The 20,503-nt window shown below is 39.7% G+C and overlaps 1 protein-coding gene across 1 annotated transcript in view; it reads left to right on the forward strand.

The window, feature by feature from the left end:
- Positions 1 to 20,503, forward strand: part of brinp3a.1 (bone morphogenetic protein/retinoic acid inducible neural-specific 3a, tandem duplicate 1) — a 171,328-nt gene that overhangs the window by 65,606 nt on the left and 85,219 nt on the right. The window contains exon 4 of the mRNA XM_039735649.1: positions 2,908 to 3,098. Within this exon, the coding sequence (XP_039591583.1) occupies positions 2,908 to 3,098 (191 nt within the window). The remainder of the gene's footprint in view (positions 1 to 2,907; positions 3,099 to 20,503) is intronic.

Here is a 20,503-nt window from a genome sequence, read left to right on the forward strand (position 1 = left end):
GGTTTTTACGGGGAGTGCTCAGACCAGAGATAAGTGATCTGTTGAGGTGGGCCCAGAGGGGCAGAAGGAATTATGTGTTCACTTGTTAAATTGTTACTTTGAGTTTTCCCTATATCTAAATTCTCCTTTTCTTTCTTAAGAAAATATTTTGGTTTGTTTGGTTTTATACCCTACTTGACAAGGCTTCAAACCAGAATGTAAATGATACAGTGCCTTCACAAAGTATTGAGATCCCTTTACTTTTTTCACGTTTTGTTATGTTGTGATGTTGCAACCTATGATCATTTAAATTCATTTGTTTTCCTCATTCCATATTCCTGAATAACAAAGTGAAAACAGAAAGTTACAATTTTTTGCTTATTTATTGAAAATAAAAAACAGAAATATCCCATTGGCACAATTATTCAGACCCTATCTTCAGTATTTAGTCAAAGTCTCCTTGGGTCTGACATGACAAGCTTCCCACACCTGGATCTGTGGACTTTATGCCATTCTTCTCATCAGATATTCTCAAGCTTTGTCACATTGGATGGAGATTGTTGGTGGACAGCTGTTTTCAGGACTCTCCAGAGATGTTTAGCTGGGGTGAAGTCCTGGCTCTGGCTGGACCACTTAAGAATATTCATAGAGTTGAACCTAAGCCACTCCTGTGTTGTCTTTGATTTGTTCTTAGTGTCATTGTGATGTTATAAAGGTGGACCTTTTTCCCAGTCTGAGGTCCAGAGTGCTCTGGAGCAAGTTTTCATAAAGGATTCCTCTGTCCAGCTTTTCCTCAACCATGACTGGTCTCCCAGTCCCTGTCACTGAAAAACAACCCCGACACATGATGCTGCCACAAACATGTTTCACCATTGGAATGATATTATGCAGGTGATGAGCAGTGCTTTAGCATGAGGCTACGAATCAAGGCCAAGCAATTTAATTTAGTTTTCATCACACAAGAAAATATTGTTTCTTCTAGTCCGAAAGGCGGAGTGTGGGTGGAGTGGTGGCTCTGAGGCTATGGATCTGCACTGGTAATCAGAAGGTTGCCAGTTCAAATCCCATAAATGCCAGAAGAGACCAGAGATATCAAAAGGGTTTGGGGCAACCACCCTTATATTGTGCCCCAGCTACAAATGGGTTATCTTCAGTTGAATAGTGTCCAGGTCCAGGTCCAAGTCCAAAACAGAACTGATCCAGATGAGCAAAGATGACGGCTTTAAATGCCACTACCAGAAGTGACGTCATTGTTGGTACCAGAACCAGACGTTACACCATCACTGGTGCCAGAACCGGAAGTAACATTGTCATTGTCTCTGGAACGGGAAGTGACGTCTATGGGTCCGGAAGTGGCGACTTCATTGCTGCTGGAACCAAAAGTGACGTCATCATTGGCATTGTAACCATGCAGGATTTCCCGTGAATGGTCTGCAGAGGATTGAGAGAGAAGTCAGTGCACCTCACCACCCCCTGGTCTAGCGTGAAACTACCATTATTCAGGTCCTTTAGCTGCCTCCCAATCGTACGTGTGTGACACTCTACTCCATTGGGCCCTTGAGCAATTGCTCTGTTCTGGGTATGATGTTATTCTGCATCCAGCCTTGCCTGTAGGCCTTCTAATTTTAAGGGAAAAACCTGGGGGTTGGTGGCAGAATTGGCACTCCAGCCACCATAAAAAATCTCACATTGGTTCCATTCCATCTGAACTAGTATGGTGCTAAGGTGTCACCTGTTGCATGGCTGCACACGGGTCCTAATCTGGGATCTTGAGGAGGTCTGTCATATGGTGGGTGCAGCAATGCACCATATCAGCGCATGCTCCTAACCTCTCTCTCTCTAGTCTGAAAATCCTTTATGTGCTGCTTTATAAGTGGGCCATTCGGTTATAAACCCCAGATAAGTGGAGTGTTGAAGTGGTAGTTTCTCCTATCTACACACAGTTTCTCTGGAGCTCAGCCAGACTGACAATCAGGTTCTTGGTCACCTCTCTCATTAAGACTCTTTTCTGACAATTGCTAAGTTTAGCTGTGTAGCCAGTTCTAGAAAGAGCAATGGTTATTCAAAATGTAATTCTTTTGAGAATCGTGGAGGACACTGTGCCCTTAGGAAATGTCAATGCTGCAGCTGCACAAAATTTTTTGAAGCCCTCTCCAGATCTGGGCCTCAACAAAACCCTGTCTTTATCTAAGCTGTGCAGGCAATTTCTTTGACCTCACAGCTTCATTTTTGCTCTGATACACATTGCCAGCTGTGGAAAATTCTAGAGACAGGTGTGTGCCGTTTCTAATCATATACAATCAATTGAATTGACCACAGGTGGACCCCACACAAGTTGAGAATGATGAATAGAATGGGATGCACTTGAGCCAAATTTTAAGTGTCATGGCAAAGGGTCTGAATCCTTGTGTCTGTGTGATAATTCAGTTTTTTTATTCTTAATAAATTTGCAAACATTTCTAAAATTCTGTTTTCACTTTAGCAGTTTGGGGTATTCAGTGTTGTTTGAAAATTGAAAGAATGAATTTAAACAATTTTAGCATAACACTGAAGTGAAGGGGTCTGTGAATACTTTTGGAAGGGACTGCATATTCTGTACAGTTTATAGGCATTCAGAAAACATGTTAGGTCTTTTCAGCTTTTAATTCACACGAAAAACTCACACAAATGATGTACAGATAGTTGAGAATGTGTCATAATTAAAAAAAAAAATATATATAGATTATAGAATCTGTTGTTGTGAATGTGTTTGAACAGACTTAGATTTTCAGACCTTGCTAATACTGAAGTGTAATTCTCGAAATGGATTTGCTTTCACAGTTAATCATACATACCTTCCTTTCAAAGCAGATGTTACATCTTAATTGGGTAGCCAATTTAAAGACCATTTCAGTTTTAGAGTCACATTTAAATGATTTATTTTTACAGGTGAGGAGTCCCTGACTATCTTTGTGGACAAGAGAAAACTCAGTAAGAAGGCCGATGCCATTGACTCCAACGGTAATAGTACATCAGTGACACTGGAGACGCTTCATCAACTTGCTGCCTCTTATTTCATTGATAGAGAAAGCACACTGCACAAGCTTCATCACATTCAAATCGCCTCCACCGCTATCAAGGTAATTCAACGTTAAAATTTGTTTAATTTGAAAATATTTAGGATGCAACCTGGGTTTGCTTTTTTTTTTTTTTACTTTTTCTTTGGGTTAATTTTTCTCTGCAACAGTCACTATTTACCAGCATAATTACAAACACATACAAAAATACATTGTTTTAATCAGTGGCACTTTATTTCAGTAGTTTTCTGTGTCAATAGTTATAATAAATACAATATGTAAATTAATGTGAAATACAAGCCTTTCTAATGAGTATGTTATGTTAGCCATGAAGCTTCTTGAAGACATGATCCTGCAGAACTAACTCCATTGGACAGGCCACTAGATCAGTTTGCCTAATGCCTTTTTTCCAGAGGTGTAGTTGTTGGGCAAATTATTGTAATTATATATGCTCTATTTTGTGTATGTACTATATATAGATGGTTTAATTTGTAATTTTGTGTGGCATATGTGTCATTTATTTGGAGAGCACTGGCACACATCATACAATATGAATTATTCACATAATTTAGTGGATGGTTTAAATGGAATGAACGTGGAAAACTTATTTGTTTGTAGCAGTCCACTGAAAGTCCTGATGACAATATAATGCTGACCTTAAATGGGATGAAAGATGTCCAGTATCTTCAAGGGGAAATATGAAGCCATGTAATTGTGCTGGTTGTCATTTAGGAATTTAGATAATCAGATAACCAGATAATCGGGAAAATGGGACTTTGCTGCTCAGTGAATAACCTGGCCAATTCATCAATTCATCAGCTGGGAATCCACATCTCCTGCATTGATGGATCTCAGACTCTCTCTCTTTCTCTCTCTCTATATATATATTGCCCAGACACCACCAGTCGGAAACCACATCTTTATAAATTCCACACGTTTATTAAACATAATAAACACAATCCCGAAACACCACACAATGCACAAAGCAATAATCACCACAATTCGACTTCTCTATCTCTGTCCTTGCCCGTCAATCTCCACCTGGGAGCTTTGTCCTGCTCCCTCTCCCGACTCTAGCTCCTAGAGTGTAAGAGGGCGGACCCTTTTATTCCCGCCTGGATGTGCTCCAGGTGGCTGATGATGTCCTTCCGGCAGCACTTCCTGGTGTGGCGGAAGTGCTGCCCTTTGCCCCAGAAGCACTCCGGGCGTCCCTGGAAGGTTCATCCACCATCTTGCCTGGTGTGGCGGAAGTGACAGTTCTCCAGGTCTAATGAGGCTTGAGGCACCCCTTGGTGGTGACCACAGGTCCCAACGGGTAAAAATCTTTTTGTTCCTTTCCCGTGGTCCTCTTTTTATCCAGGGCGGTTGCCCCCTTGTGACTGGCCGGGTAAGAATCCCAGCCGTCTGTGACAATATATATATATATATATATATATATATATATATATATATATATATATATATATATATATATATATATATATATATATATATATATATATATATCCATCCATCCATCCATCCATCCATCCATCCATTTCCGTTTATCCGAGGTCGGGTCGCGGGGGCAGCAGCTGGAGCAGAGGGGCCCAGACTTCCCTCTCCCCGGCCACTTCTTCCAGCTCTTCCGGGAGAATCCCAAGGCGTTCCCAGGCCAGCCGGGAGACATAGTCCCTCCAGCGTGTCCTGGGTCTTCCCCGGGGCCTCCTCCCGGTTGGACGTGCCCAGAACACCTCACCAGGGAGGCATCCAGGAGGCATTCTGATCAGATGCCCGAGCCACCTCATCTGACTCCTCTCGATGCGGAGGAGCAGCGGCTCTACTCTGAGCCCCTCCCAGATGACTGAGCTTCTTACCCTATCTTTAAGGGAAAGCCCAGACACCCTGCGGAGGAAACTCATTTCAGCTGCTTGTATTTGCGATCTCGTTCTTTCGGTCACTACCCATAGCTCATGACCATAGGTGAGGGTAGGAACGTAGATCGACTGGTAAATTGAGAGCTTTGCCTTACGGTTCAGCTCCTTTTACACCACAACAGACCGATGCAGAGCCCGCATCACTGTGGATGCCACACCGATCCGCCTGTCGATATATATATAACATTTGAATGGTGGAAACAATTTGTTCACAAAACATACTTCATATGTGCAGGATGATTTACAGGAATGTCTCAACCTGTTTGCCATTATATGTCATATGTGATACCACAGTCCGTATTCTGTTATTTGGGTCACTGATGTCATGAACTTTCCTGTTATACATGTGCTCCTTCACCATATATATATATAGTGCCAGATGTCCAGGGACCTTGCCCCATTGGGATGCCGGAAGACGGGAAGGAACGGGAAAAGGGCAGTTTCTTCCGTGGACCACAATGGGGCGACCTCCTGGGATTACATGGGGGTCACAGAGCTTGAAAGTTCAACCCTATGGAGGGACGTGACCACCACCAGGGAGTGCCTGGACAGCTCCGGAACACCCGGAAGTGCTGCTATAAGAGGAGATGAACTTGCAGGCAGAACTTCCGCCACACCTGGAAGTGCTGCCAGATGTTAATTGGGGAGCACCTGGAACACTTCCGGGTGCTATATAAAAGAGGCTTTCTCACTCCACTCGGGAGCCAGAGTCGGGTGGAAGAGGATGGAGCTTGCCTGGGAGGAGTTGGAGGCAGTAGTGAGGAAAGAAAGGAGTCTGAAGGACTATTTGATGGTGATTGGTGCACTGTGTTCTTGTGTGGTGTAACAAACGTGTGTTTTGGGACATTCTGTGTCTGCCTGTTCATGTCCAGGTCCGAATATCTTCCAAAAAAAAATGAAAAAATAATAATCAAGCCCTCTACCCGAGGCCTCCAGCAAAACCAGGACGGACGCCCCCTCGTGGTCTGGAGGAGGCACAAGCTCTCCTCTGGTCCTCCTGGGCTGGAGCCCGGCGGGGACCACAATATATATATATATAAAGTATAGATACAAGCTGGTAAACCCATTCATAGGAGAAAATTGCAGTGGTAGTAAAAGGATTTGGGTCAGCATTTCTCAACCTTTAAGTATTTGCGACCTGAGTTTTCATAACAGTTTTAATCGCTCCCCACATTTTTTTAAATGTACTGTAGATGCATATTTTACTATACCTGCTTAACTTTTATCGACACAATAACTCTATATTTATTGTTCTAGTATCAGAATGTTGTTTAAGTTAATTTGTTTTTGGTTTTCAGGTTTTCATATTTTTGATTCTTGTTTTCTTTTTTTCACATCTTCGCGCCCCCTTTATGTTACTTCGCACCCCCCTAGGGGGGCCCCCACAGGTGGAGAACCACTGATTTGGGTGTTATAATAGTAATAATGTCTTCTGCCAAAAAAAGATGTCTTGAAAAGACATGACAAGTGAGAAGAAACTATAATTAGATAGGCAAATACATAGTCTTGGACAGGGTGGGAGTCAAAACACTAGGATTAAGAAAGAACAACAGCTACCTAAACCCAATACAAAGAAGAAACAAAGCAATAGTTGTAACACTACGATATGCTTGGAAATGCCTTTCATCTTCTGCTACACTCAAAAAATAGAAAAAGATTTAGAACGGGACCCAATGCTTCAATGCTTGCATTACCATACCACTGAGTTTTCAAAGGCTTCCATACCAGGCCAACATCGTGCTTGTCAACTCTGCTGATCTCAGGCCAGGCCAAGGAAGGTGTAGTTTTTAACAATACGACTATGACCATACAAAATGAGCATAAAATCAACAACAACAACAGCATTTATTTATATAGCACATTTTCATACAAACAGTAGCTCAAAGTGCTTTACATAATAAAGAATAGAAAAATAAAAGACACAATAAGAAAAACAAAATAAATCAACATTAATTAACATCGAATAAGAGTAAGGTTCAATGGCCAGGGGGGGCAGAAAAAACAAAAAAACTCCAGACGGCTGGAGAAAAAATAAAATCTGTAGGGATTCCAGACCATGAGACCACCCAGTCCCCAGCAGCAAATAGTAGCATCCATTAAAAAACAGAAAATTCAAAATGGTATAATCATTAAAAAGAGCAAAACTGAGCATAAATGAAGTTCATGAAGGGAGGAATTTATGAATTACTGTGGTCCAGCTTAAAGAGCCATGTTAATTTGTTTAATTGAGATTAATAGTAAGCTGCCTCCTTCTTGAGCCTTCCTTAAAGAGGAACATTTATTTAGTTTAGTTTGAGGTGTAACATAAGCATAATAAAAAAAGATCAACATATCGAGTGATTTTGCTATGGGTAATTTCTAAGCGTTATTTATTATTTCATGCTTGGCGAAAATCCTAATATTGATAAACGGATCTATCACCCACACATGTCTTCAGTTTCTTGGTTCCCTTGTTTTGGATCTTTGCTTGTCTCTTCACTTTAATTTTAATGAACCCTTTTAATAGTTGTTACCATGCCTATTTTTCAACCTTTTAACTGTGACTTATCAAAATTTTTGCCTGACCCTGATGCTTATCTTGATATAATCCTGACAGTTTATATATTTGTGCCTTGTGATGGACCGTGTTTTTTTCTATGTTGTGTCCAATGCTTTTGGGCTTCCGACAATCCTCTAATGGACTGAGATGGTCTAAAAAAAAGGATCAATGTTAAGCTTAGGTGTGTTGGAGTTTTGTTGTATAGTGTGTGCTTTGTTACACATAATAATCACCCCTTTAAACCGAATGGTCAGTTTGATATTTTACATTAATCTATCCATCCATTTTCAAGATTAGTGTCACAACACCCTGGAGAAAATTACTCTTATACTTATAAAATGTTGCTGTCTAATGGCAAATCAGTGTGTTTATACATGAATAAACTATATTTACCAAGCATGCTGTTATATATTTTCTTTTTATGTACAATCAAAATATTAAAACTTTTAATATTTGCTCACAATGGGTGTGAGCGCCTACCTGTCCAGAGCTGGTCTCTGCCATGTGTCTGTTTCAGAGCTAATGACCCAGAATTGGACTAAGATGGATGGATGTATGGATATTTACTCACAGTCACCTGTGGATGCAGTTATTTAAGGATAAGAAGTCAATCAGTAATTACCTACTGTGTAAGTGTTGTTGAAGAACTAACCTTTTAAATTAATGACACGTATACATTTGCAGGTAGTTTGGTGTAATGGTATTGCAGAAATTACTTAGTAGATAAAGAAGTGTCTTGAGCCATTATTATAAATGAACTCCAATATGAATGCCCTTGATTTACACCATTTGATAAATTTTTATCTTTCAAATGCCTAAGGTATTGGATTTTGAAAGGAAGATTCTCACCTAAGTGCTCTTTTAGTGTTAGACCAGAACTCTCTTAAACAGCTTGTAAAGTTATTTTGCCATTATTTGAATGACACTATTCATCTCTAGGAGTTTTAGCAACAAACGGTTTAGAAAACTCCAGTTTGCCACAATTTTCGAGTAGTTTCAGCCAAAGTGCCTGTTCTGTTGAAATGATGAATGCTCAAAACGTGCAGTGCTTTGCAGCATTTTCACTTCTGCCTGAGGATAGGCAAAGAATGTAACAGCTCATAAAACAAGAAAACAAAAATCCTGGTGTCATTGAACATCTGCATGCTTCAGTCATGTAGTGACAGCTATTGATGGCATGATTAAGCATGTGTGTTGCTTGCAATGAAGTAACAAATACTGAACAAAAGTTATAAGTATACTAAGTTTTATAAGTTGAGTACAGGTGTTTCAAAATTGGCAGAGGGGTAGCGCAGAGCTGTCATTCCTGCCTCACAACACCAGGGTCTGCATGAAGTTTGCATGTACTCTCTGTATATTTAGGAATTGATTGATATGAGTGAGAGTACTTAGCTGAAGAAGATTGCCCGTTTTAACGTCGAAAACTGGAAATGTGTCCATAATACTTCTCAACCAACAAAATAGGACAAGATTAGTTGTATTGAAAATTGGTTGAACAATTCTAATATGTAACATTTTAACAGGCGACAAGAAAGGTAATGTAGTACATCTTCTGCGGATAACATTAGACACCAAAGCAGATCTTGATATGCCATTCATATTAAAATGTTTACAGTTTCCTGTTAGAATAGCTTTTGCTATGATAATTAACAAATCACAGAGACAAACATTCGAAAAACTCAGTTTATTTATTAGAGAGAAAGAAACGATATTCACTCACGGGCAGTCATACGATGCGTTGTCACAATGTAAGTCCAAACACAGAATCAAAATTCAATGCGATACTGACGAAAAGTTAATTCCAAATATTGTTTTATAGTACAAGTATAAGTTTAAAAAGTATTTGCGTGTTAATTTCAAAGCCAAACAGAACGAAAACGTATTATGCAATGAATACCCCTAACACAACATGAAACATAATTTTCTTTCAATTTACTACGTTTTACTATTTTTTACTTTGGTTAATTACTCACTGTAATGTAAAATAGTTCTTTTACTCATATGTAACAATTCACTTGAAAATAACAATCTGTTTAAATTGTACATCTGCTTCCCCATATGCAAACGACAGAGCCACAAAGTGGTTAGTGTTTAGCGCATGCCCGGGGTTTGGTGAGTGAAGCAAGCAGGGGGCAAAGCCCCCTAGTAAAAAAAAAAAAATTGTAAAGAATAGTAACATATCCTTATAATTTACTTTGAATAAAGTCAATCAGTCAGTCATTCTCTAACATGCATTATCCTGAACAGGGTTACGGGGGTCATCTGGAGCCTATCTCAGCAAGCATAGGGTGCAAGACAGGAATAAACCCTGGACAAGGCACCAGTCTATCGCAGGCAACACACACACCCAACCGCATACTAGGGCCAATTTAGGATCTCCAGTTCACCTAACCTGCATGTCTTTGGACTGTGGGAGGAAACCGGAGCACCTGGACAAAACCCATTCAGACACAAGGAGAACATACAAAATCCACACAATGAGGAGCTGGGACACAAATCCTGGTGTTCTTACTACAAGGCAACAACACTAAAACTGCACCACTGTGCCTCCCCAACTTGGGTAAAGGCATTAGCCAAATGTAGAATTACTCCTTGAAGTTCACTTCAATATTATGCTGCTTCAATGTGTAATGTAAGTTTTTTAAGTCAGCCGTGTTCTCACAACTTCTTGAGAGTCTTTAAATAAATCCATCCATTCATCTTGATGCTTCCATATGGATATGGTGAACCCCCAAACTCCCAATTTTAGGAGAAAAATTGGAGTAGAACCACTTCTTTTTTTTTCCAGTTTAAGCAATGTGTAAAATAATAGTATCGTGTCTGTAATTGTTTAGGGTGGCACATAGAATTCATAAAATTCCTCGAAAGGCCTAAACTGTGCTTCATGGAGTTGTCTCTTACATACTAATCCATCTTTTTAAATCAATAAATGACACAACTGCAACAGACCTGTGCAAAATATCAATCTTAATGTTAATCGCTAACAGACAATGATTCTACCAGCCTGATTACTCCAGGTCTATGACACTGGCACATATTATTATGAATAGAAAGAAAACACTTGTCCTGTTAGTTCACAAAGCAGACAAGGCCAAAATTAATATAAATCATATAATGGTCATTTGGATGCTCATTTAGCCGAATCCCCAGTGGAAGAAATGCATATCACATATCCACAACTGTGGACTGTAAAAGGAAGAAGTACACTGATCATGGAGGCAAGATCTATAGAAGGTAAAATACAACTAATGCCTGTATCACATACGTGATCATACAATTAAAAGCAAACAGGATTAAAATAAAAAACTGGTCATTTTTTGTTAATTTAATTGCATGGAAAAGCCAGTGTTACCTCACCTATAACTGCCCTAACTCTAAAGAGGATTCCTTTCTCACCGGGTGCTATTTACGACATGTTAGTTGTTTGCTACAAATTGCTTCAGCCATCCAGTTTCAGATGAAAAAGGGTGCAAATGATTCAAACTCCACTATAAAGTTGATTCTATTATAAACCTGAGTGAACCTTAGCATAAAGTCCTGACAAACTGTAGCAAAAAGCCATCCACAACAGGAAGGATCCATCATCCTTTGGCTTATATACATACATGGCACAGCAGGAGTAGCCTGAAAGGCAGTTCCAAACCAAACAAGTCCCAAAGGTCAGGTAGGAGTGTTCAAAAAACAGAGCATTAATGTTAAAGACACAAGAAATCACAAAGAGACACAAAAAACATCTCTGTAACCCAAATTCACAAAAAAAAAAAAACATTCACATGAATTGCAAGAAACTGCTTGTTTTCTCAGCCTTTATAGGGCTGAGTGTTGTCCCTTGATGGTGATAGGCAAGGATAAGCCAGTGGCCCCACCTCTAGGGGAACCACCCACAAAACACATGGAACATAATAGAAGATATATAGACACACAGACGGTAAATGACCAACAATATTGACATAATTATACAAATATTAAACGTGAACCAATGAATCAAAAATGAACAAAAAAGAAATGAAAGAGGAACTTGAACCTGAGCCAAGTTGAAACATGTCTGACCCTAGACTGAGTATGACCATTGATATCATACAGCTATTCTTTAAGGAAACAAATAATAATCACAAACTCCTATTTGCCGACGGTAGCAGCAATTGGTATTCTTGTTCTGATTGTCTTCATGTCAGATGATTGATCTGTATTTAATAATTTGATTTTTATCTCTTTTCAAACTGAGACTTAAGATGAATCTGGTAATTATCTGACTTTGCCTCTTTTCTGTAATGACTCTGTTGCTGTATATTGCTTGAGAAAGACTAGGCTTTTCTTTCAGTCTTGATGATTTGAAATAATTTGGCTAATTTTACTAGAAGAACAAAAAGGGAGGAACTGTTAAGGAAATCTTTCTGTGTGGATTTGTAAAATACTTCTGACTGTGCCAGCTTGCATAACTAAGACATTTTGTACCGTTTGCACCCAGCAAATTTGCTATGGAGATGAGATTACAGTGGACCCTTGACTTACGAACTCAATTCGTTCACGAGGGCTGGTTGTAACTCAAGTTAGTTGTAAGTCAAGACTATTTTTCCCATAAGAAATAATGGAAATACCCATAATGCGCTCCGAACCTCCCACAGCAACACTTACTTAAACTTTTCATAATAAAAAAGGGTTGTATAATGCACATAATTTACTAAAGCACCAATAATTCTTCTAATGTACTAACCAAAAAGTTATAAAAAGTGCATAACCTACCACAAACAACAATTTCACACTGTACTCACCATTTAATTTGACATCTTTGGGCTGCAGGAAGGGAGGAGGAGGAGAATGAAACGAAAGGTGGTTATTATGCAAATCTTTTCTTTGTAAAATTGTCGAGATGGTGGATTTCGACATGCTGTACATATTAGCGAGATTGGTCTCGAACGCCACTCTCATATTTCTGCACAATTTCCTTCTTCGTTTCGATTGTGATCGCTGTTTCTCAAGTTAATAATGACAGTAGTCGAGCACTCAGTTCAAAGCTGGCCGTGTTGTGAACTGCTGTAATAAAACACTCCAAAGCAAGCCGGTGCTGACTCAGCCTGATGACATCATCATGTGCCGCGCCATCCGCTAGCTAACATCCCTTAACAATCGCTTTCTTTACCTTCGTTACCTTCTCTTCCTTCCTTAGCAATTATGCGTCTTGCTTGCAATGGTCTTAGTGAATTATATATATAGATAAATCACTGCACTGACCGAAATTACGTCCACAAACACATGTATCTGGGCTCCGACTGACGCTTACGAACACTCTCGGCTGTTTGTTTACAATCGCACAAGCAGATACACGTGACCGCATTCGGCTCGTAACGCAAGATGTTGGTCGTAAATCAAAACAAAAATTTTGGTCGTAAATCAAGTTGTTCGCATGTCAGGCTGGTCGTATGTCAAGGGTCGACTGTATACGACACTTTATCTTTTTAATTATTATGTTTGGTATTATACATAAGAAGTCTTTATAAAATGAGGAAATGTTTGCCAAAGACATTTCATTGATTTAACTATTTTGGTACCCTTTTTTTGGCTATCAAGACAAGGTAATGTAATATTCATTGAATGCACATAAAGCATGTGACCAAGAAAGAAAATAATAGAATATCAGAATATAATAATGCAATTCTGCCCTGGAAAGCAATAAACAGAGAGCTTATTTCTCAAGCCAAGGGTCACCTAGAAAATGGAGAACAAGGTCAGTAGGAATACCTTTGCCAGTAAATACAGAAACAAGAAGAGAGGAAGAAAGGAAAGGGACATAAACAGGATTCATGGACCAACCACCACCTACCCAGTCCTTAACTAACTGGATTGCATTTGTTCCAGTATGAATAGTGGAGCTGGGCAAGTGGTCGATCCAGGCAGAGGAAAGTTCTAAATGAAATAGATTAGAGAAAGAAGATAAACAAAGAAATACGATGTGCTACAGATTATACTATTTATCTGTATGTTGGTTGGTACACACTGATGTGTTTCTTAACTGTGTTATGCAAATGATCCTAGCTTATTTAAGATCGATACACTTGCATATTTGCCAGTCTGTGTAGAGAACTCACCTGATGATATGAGCGTTCCATTGAGTCTAGTGTTATAATAAAGGTTGTCAGTTTTCTACTGATTGCAATGGTGACCTCGGCTGTTATTTAGGAATATTTAAAAAGAATTTTTTCCAACAATATACTACCTTTGAGTAGAATTAAGTTTTTGTACTCGTACCCTTTTCTGAAAATAAGTTAATTTGTTAATTCACTGAATCTTGTTGTTCTATTGCATGGGTATAAAGAGTAGGAGTAGCTACTCAAAATAAATAATCTAATACAACATGACAATCTATAACTGGATGTTCTTACAAGGCCTATGTAGAATTTGGATTTAAACAAACCACACTCACCTCTGGAGTGTGGGAGGAAACCATAAAAAACCCCATGCCCAAAAAAATGTACACACCGATAAACAGAACATTTCAACTTTACGCAGATTATGACAGAGCATGGAAGTAAACTCAAAGATGCAGACATGGGTGGCAGCAGTGGCAACCTCTGTGCCACATCATTTTTTGGTTAAACACCGTATATATAAAATATACTGTCTTCTGTATTCAGACAGTTTGTCTAAGAAAGGTTGGCATTACCACCCTATGTCTGTATATTAAATGTTCATCAATTTTTTTAGTAACCAATTGTCCCTTAGTACTTCATGTCAACAATAAATATTTTTACTCGGGCCAGAGAGCTGATTCTAATCTTTTCCAGCCAATAGATATTACATTGACTTTGCCAGAATCCCACTGAATTAATTTCATGTTATCTTTTATATTTTCTTGTGTTCCATTAGCGTGGATTGCTGCCAATACATTTCCTGGGTACAGAGGTGATATGTGATATTTCTTTCTTTTCCAATTAGGCTTTGTTTATTACTGTCTAGTTTATTGTAATTCATCAGGTTACGTAATTTCATTAATAATTTCCTTGCTTCAAACTCCATCAGCAACCTCTATATGCTATTTCTGCACAAATGAAAAAGATTACGCTATACCCAGAAGATTTGTAGGTGTCACTTATTGCATAGAGCACTTACCATTTCCTTTTTCCCTTTGCTTTTTTCTGTTTTCTAGTGATCTTGCAAATGTGGGGGTGGGGGGGAACTGGGGTGGGGACTCAAAAATTCCTGGAAAAAAAAAACTCCCCTTTTAATCACCTTCCAAATACCTACTCCTTGTACTTGCTCAGCTCTTTTCCCATTTCTGAAAACATTTCCTGTACTCATCTTTTGTTACCTAAAAATCCTTTTTTTCAACATTTTATTAAGTAAAGAAAAATTGACAGGGTATATCAATAAACAGACATATCATACAAAGTAACCCAGTCCACCCACTAAGCCTGAGCCAAGGGATAAAAAAAAATAAAAAAATCAAGGAGTTACAAGCCAAGATTTACACAATTGAGCCGCAGCAGACCAGGATTCAGTTACATTACTGGAAGTACCATTAATGTGCACTGAAGACTCCAAATGTATTACGTTATAGAAGGACAACTGTCAGTTGTCAACAGTGACGCATTCAGGTGCCAGGGCACCCAGACAGAATAACTTCCATTCAGAGAGTTTGAGCGGATACCTAGAAAGGTGTAAAAGAAGAAAGATTTGAGGTAACAGAGGAATACTACAGGAAAGAACGGAAGACAGTAGGTGACATACGTGGATCCAAAAAGAAAAGACTGATGAACAGTGCCAGAACATGAGCAAAAAAGTGCCAGGTAAACCAAGGGAATATAAATGGCAGAGAGGATCAGCAGTGAGGCCCATCAGAAACTGCTTGCAGAGAGTAGGATAGAGTCTGTGTAGAATTTTGAACTGAGTGTGTTGGTAGTTTGGGATTATACAGTAGAAAAAGACCTTACATTGGAGTGAGTTGTGTCAAATGAAAGGGGTGAAGGGAAAGCAGAAAGGTCTCTGGACCAAAGAGATATCAAGGGCAGAGGTTTACAGGATGCTTTTCAAAGTGAAGAGTAGAGGGTAGTGACCGTTTTCTACTTAAGAAACATCAAAACAGAGAGTACAAGGAGTGATTTTGTAGGGGGGGCAGGCAGGGAAACCCCACATGTTCTGAGCACTGATCGGAGTTGCAGGTAGAAATAAAGAAACTGGAATGAGGGAGATTAAAATGTGCCTGTAAATACTGGAACATCATAAGCCCCTAACTATTAAATAGATCCCCAGCACACTAATTCCAGCATACTTACAGGGAAGAAATACACAGGACTGGCCACCTATTGAGAGAACAAGGTTATGAAATATAGGAGAGAGGAAGTGCGATTTTCCAGTGGGTGCAAGTAACTTTTCCATACGATTGGTGACTTTAGACTTCAAGGTGGTAAGCAGAACACCCTGAAGAGAAAGTGGGAAAGCAAGGGAGGTTTCTGTAGGGAGCCCCTTTTGGGGATGAGGGGGAAGATACAGCCATGACAGAATAGGGCGAAGTGTGAAAGCCCAGTGGTATAGTTCTAGATCTGGCAGCACTACACCTGCACTCAATCGATCTCTAACCAGAGTTGAATGTTTCAGGTTTGGTCTCCTCCTATTCCAGAGGAACCCTAAGATCAGTGACCTAACTTCAAGCCAATATTTAGTAGGAACGGGAAGTGGCAGCATGGAGTTAATGGGGTTGAAGTAGGATACAATATTCATTTTGATAATGACCAAATGAGACTGGAAAGAGAGGGTGAATTTGGACCAGGTGCTTATGGAAGCTTTCACATCAGCAAATATGTAGCGATAGTTATCAGAAGATAAGTCTGAGATTGAGGCAGTAATATCAACTCCCAAATATCTTATACTAGGGAGAATTCACAGCACATATCGTTAAGGGGCAAGAGAGACGATTTAGACCAATTAATTTAGTAACTGGACTGGGCTTTGAAACACCAGAACAGTTTTAGTACACAAGGGATGTCAGTCGGGGCATTACTTAGGTAAAGGAGGATGTCGTCAGCATATAAGGATATTATATGACAGGTATTTAAAATTGTAATAGGAGTTAGAAGCTGGAAATTATGGATAGCAATTGCGAGTGGTTCAAGAGATAAGTTGAAGAGTAAAGAAGACTTGCAGGTCCATCTTCTACATCCTTCTAATATATCAACATTCATCTTCATATTAGTTCACACATATACGGCAAAGGCTGTTCTGTCCGGGTATGATCGCTGCCAAGATAATTTTAGCCTCTCGATGGAAATTTTACAATTCTCTCTTTTTTCCATGCTGGAAATCCTCTTCTGTTTTTCTTGAACTCTCATCAACTAGGATTAGGATTTATTTTTTTCCAACACCAACATTGCTGAATGACATTCTGTGGTGCAGCTAATCCAATGATGGATGTCTTCTTGTCGCCATCACTTTTCTCACCTCATAATTTCTGAACTTCAGGAAAGGTTGTGTTACGCCTCTCTCAATGTTCCTTCTGGCTTATTCTAAAATTCCTCCTTTGTAACTACTGATTATTGCTTCTATTTTGTTGTTTACTTGTTGATGTAGTTTGTTTAAAAAGATTAGATTTAATGACACGATTCCCATGTGGCACTTGATGCAATGTGCTGGTGTACCAACCAGTAATAATAAAAATTAACTGAGGGCTTAAAATGTGCACTGCATTAAGATTTATAGGCCTCATTTCTACATCAGTGATCTCCTGCAAGTCAGTGGACCCATTTGTGACTAAAAAAACAAGTCAATCACTAGACAGAAACATTCACCATACATAACAAATAAAATTAATTAACTAGCATCTTTCGTACAAGGGTTGGCCAAAGATTTTGAAAACATTTTTTTATACTTCAAAATTAACACCAAAGATTTGCTGCCTGCTCTGTGGTTATTTTGAATGTCCCACCTGCCACCATGGGTAAGCGCATACAGTATATAGCTTACCCTCAAAATGGGGTCATGGGGTGACATGTTTTAAACAGTACACTTTTACTGAAATTTCTTTGTGGAAAAAGAATTAATATGAAATATTCACAAGCTTTTCTGCCTCTTGAGAGCCCTTCATGTATAAGATTATTAAAGAAGGGAATAATTGGTGGTGAGTACAGGATTCAAATTGGTACAAAAAATGGATGCATTCTGGAGCAAGGTTGTTGAAATTGATAGAGGTTGTGGAGAAAAATGAGGAGTATAGAAACACATTTGGTGATCCTATCAGTATGTTCAATTAGCCCAAAAATAAATTGCTAGCAATTAAAAACTGAGTTGCAAAACATTCTGGGCAACCCTCAAGAATTACTAGCTAGGTGTTCCTGCCCCAAACCTGCAGAAACAAAAAGCCAGGATAAGGTCAATAACCCAGTTAAGGCAGAAACCTGGTTTCTTAAAACCCATCTTTTACATACGCAAGTCCACTTATGGAGTTCTTCTTTGGCAAAACCCTCCAACATTGTTACACTGCTCAAAATAGAGTTCAGCATCACCACTGGTCAGTGTGAATCCCAAAACAACCATGAAGCCTGTGATATTTTTCTTGTTTCTTATAAACACATTTAGTCCTTCATGTGCTGTGAAGTAACTAACACCCATCCCCTTTTTACATCCTCAACCTGAGCCACCAATGGTTCACAGTATGGGCACTGGCTGTTGTGTCACCCACTCACACTCAACATAGAGAATGTTATTCTCTATTTAACAAATCAACTTTTGAACTTAATGTTAATTCTGACCAGCTCAAGTTCTGTATTAACTGATTCAGACCTGTTATGAAGTCATCAGAGTAAGTAGCCAAGTTGTTATTATAAATGACTAAAAAGTTAAAGTGCTAAGTTTCTTTTAAGCCTTACAGTTTTTCTCTAGTAATTACCATTATCCCCATAATAAAAACTATAAAATGTTATAATATGGACGTAAACACCACAAACAATGATGCATCTTAGGACGGAAAACCAGAAATACAACCCCAGTTTATTTTGTTATTTTTTTCTCAGGACCTTGTCTTAGCATTTTTATTATAAAAAAAAAAGTATTGTATATATTTGGTGGTTGGGTGTAGATTTTTTCATGATCCTGTTTTCCTGGGTGTGATGTGAAAACACCATTTTCAGAATGAATTACACCAAATTTATTACAAAGGTGGTTTCTATGTGGGTGGCGCAGTGGTAGCGCTGCTGCCTCGCAGATAGGAGACCGTAGTTCGCTTCCTGGGCCCTCCCTGTGTGGAGTTTGCATGTTCTCCCCTTGTCTGCGTGGGTTTCCTCTGGGTGCTCCGATTTCCTCTGTAAAAGGCGCTATATAGCGCCTGACCCGGCACAGACCATGCAGAGGCAATGTGTACAAAAACACACAGGTTTTATTTTTTCTTCAGCTGTGTGACACGTCTTCCCCGTGCCACACAGACCAAACACAGCCCCAAAGCACAAACTCACAATTCTCCACCACTCCTCCCAGGCAAGCTTCGTCTCCTTCCTCCCAACTCTGGCTCACCGAGTGGTGGTGGCTGGGCCCTTTTATAACCCACCCGGAAGCGTTCCAGGCGATTAACCACCTGGTCCCGATTGCACCTCCGGGTGGGGCTGAAAGCTCGTCCAGCCGGGCTGTGGGAAGCAGGCAGCTCCCCCAAGCGGCCACGGGGGGCCCCAACCAGGCTGTGGAGGACTCCATCTCCCATGGAGCCCTGTGGGCGGTTGGCGAGTCACCGTCGGCCAGGGAGGCTGCCACCAAGCGTCCCGGGGGAGGTATTGGACTTCCCATGGCGGCTCCCCCGGAACATAAGTAGCAGGGGCGTCCCTGCCGGGCATGGGACCCGGCTGTCCTTCACACCTCCCACAGTCCATAGACAAGCAGGTTAGGTGCATTGGTGATCCTAAATTGTCCCTGGTGTGTGTGTGCTCTGCCCGGGGTTTGTTTTCTGCCTTGTGCCCTGTGTTGGCTGGGATTGGCTCCAGCAGACCCCCGTGACCCTGTAGTTAGGATATAGTGGGTTGGATAATGGATGGATGGATGGTTTCTATGTGTATTTAGAGCTCCATGTTACTTTCATCCAACCATTTTCATAGACAACTAGTCCAATACAATATATCCAGGTCTAATGCTTGGGAGGGACGCCACTCCGATTTAAAGCACGCTCACACAAACACAAATACGCACCCCACCAGTTTAGAGACTCCAGCTAACCAAAACTGAATTAAACTCATAGATAACTCTAGGAATGAATTAAATCTAGGTGTTTGGAGATGGGAAACATAAATGCCAGTTACTGATCCGACATTCACTCATCTCTTTCAGATCATCAAAGTTCCTATAGCCTGTTTAAATACTTCTGGCAAGCACAAACTGATTCCTTCCATCAAATCTGATGATCTGTGCACCAATTTTTTTTGTTGTTGGCACAGTCGGCAGGATGATTGATATATAATATCCTCGTCATCAATAACCTTGAAATCAAGACATTGATTTTTACTTCAAACTGATGAAGAATAATGTGTAAAAAGTTGGTGTTTTCGATAGCATCAGTCATTCAAGAAGATGAGGGCATTGATTTAAAAAAAAAAGTACTTTTAAGGAAGACAAGGTTTAGCCATTGCTAATTCTTTAGGTCTGGAATGAGAAACATACAGCAGCGAGCTACTACAATTATGGATCTGGGTGATAAATTATCTGTTCCATCTCAATAATTTCATAGAAAGCTAACCTCATTTGTCAGCTCTTTCTAATATGAGTTAGGTGTCAGATACTAATGAATGGATGAGTTATGTGCATTATTGTGTGCCCTTCCAATAATGAATGACTTCTTAACATAACAGTTTGTGTGGACACCAGACTCAAAATGCTAATACCACTGGCAAAGGTAAACTAAGGCTTTTAAATGTGATTTATGGTTATGAATCTAAGCTGAACATTACTTTAAATTAAAGTTCAATACTCCAGGAGGTAAAGGCCGTGTTTGGAGTTGTAGACGATTCGTTAGAATAAGTGAATCTTGCCCAACCTAACCCAATGTA

This window comes from Polypterus senegalus, chromosome 14 (genome assembly GCF_016835505.1).
Source record: "Polypterus senegalus isolate Bchr_013 chromosome 14, ASM1683550v1, whole genome shotgun sequence".
Lineage (NCBI taxonomy): Eukaryota > Metazoa > Chordata > Cladistia > Polypteriformes > Polypteridae > Polypterus > Polypterus senegalus.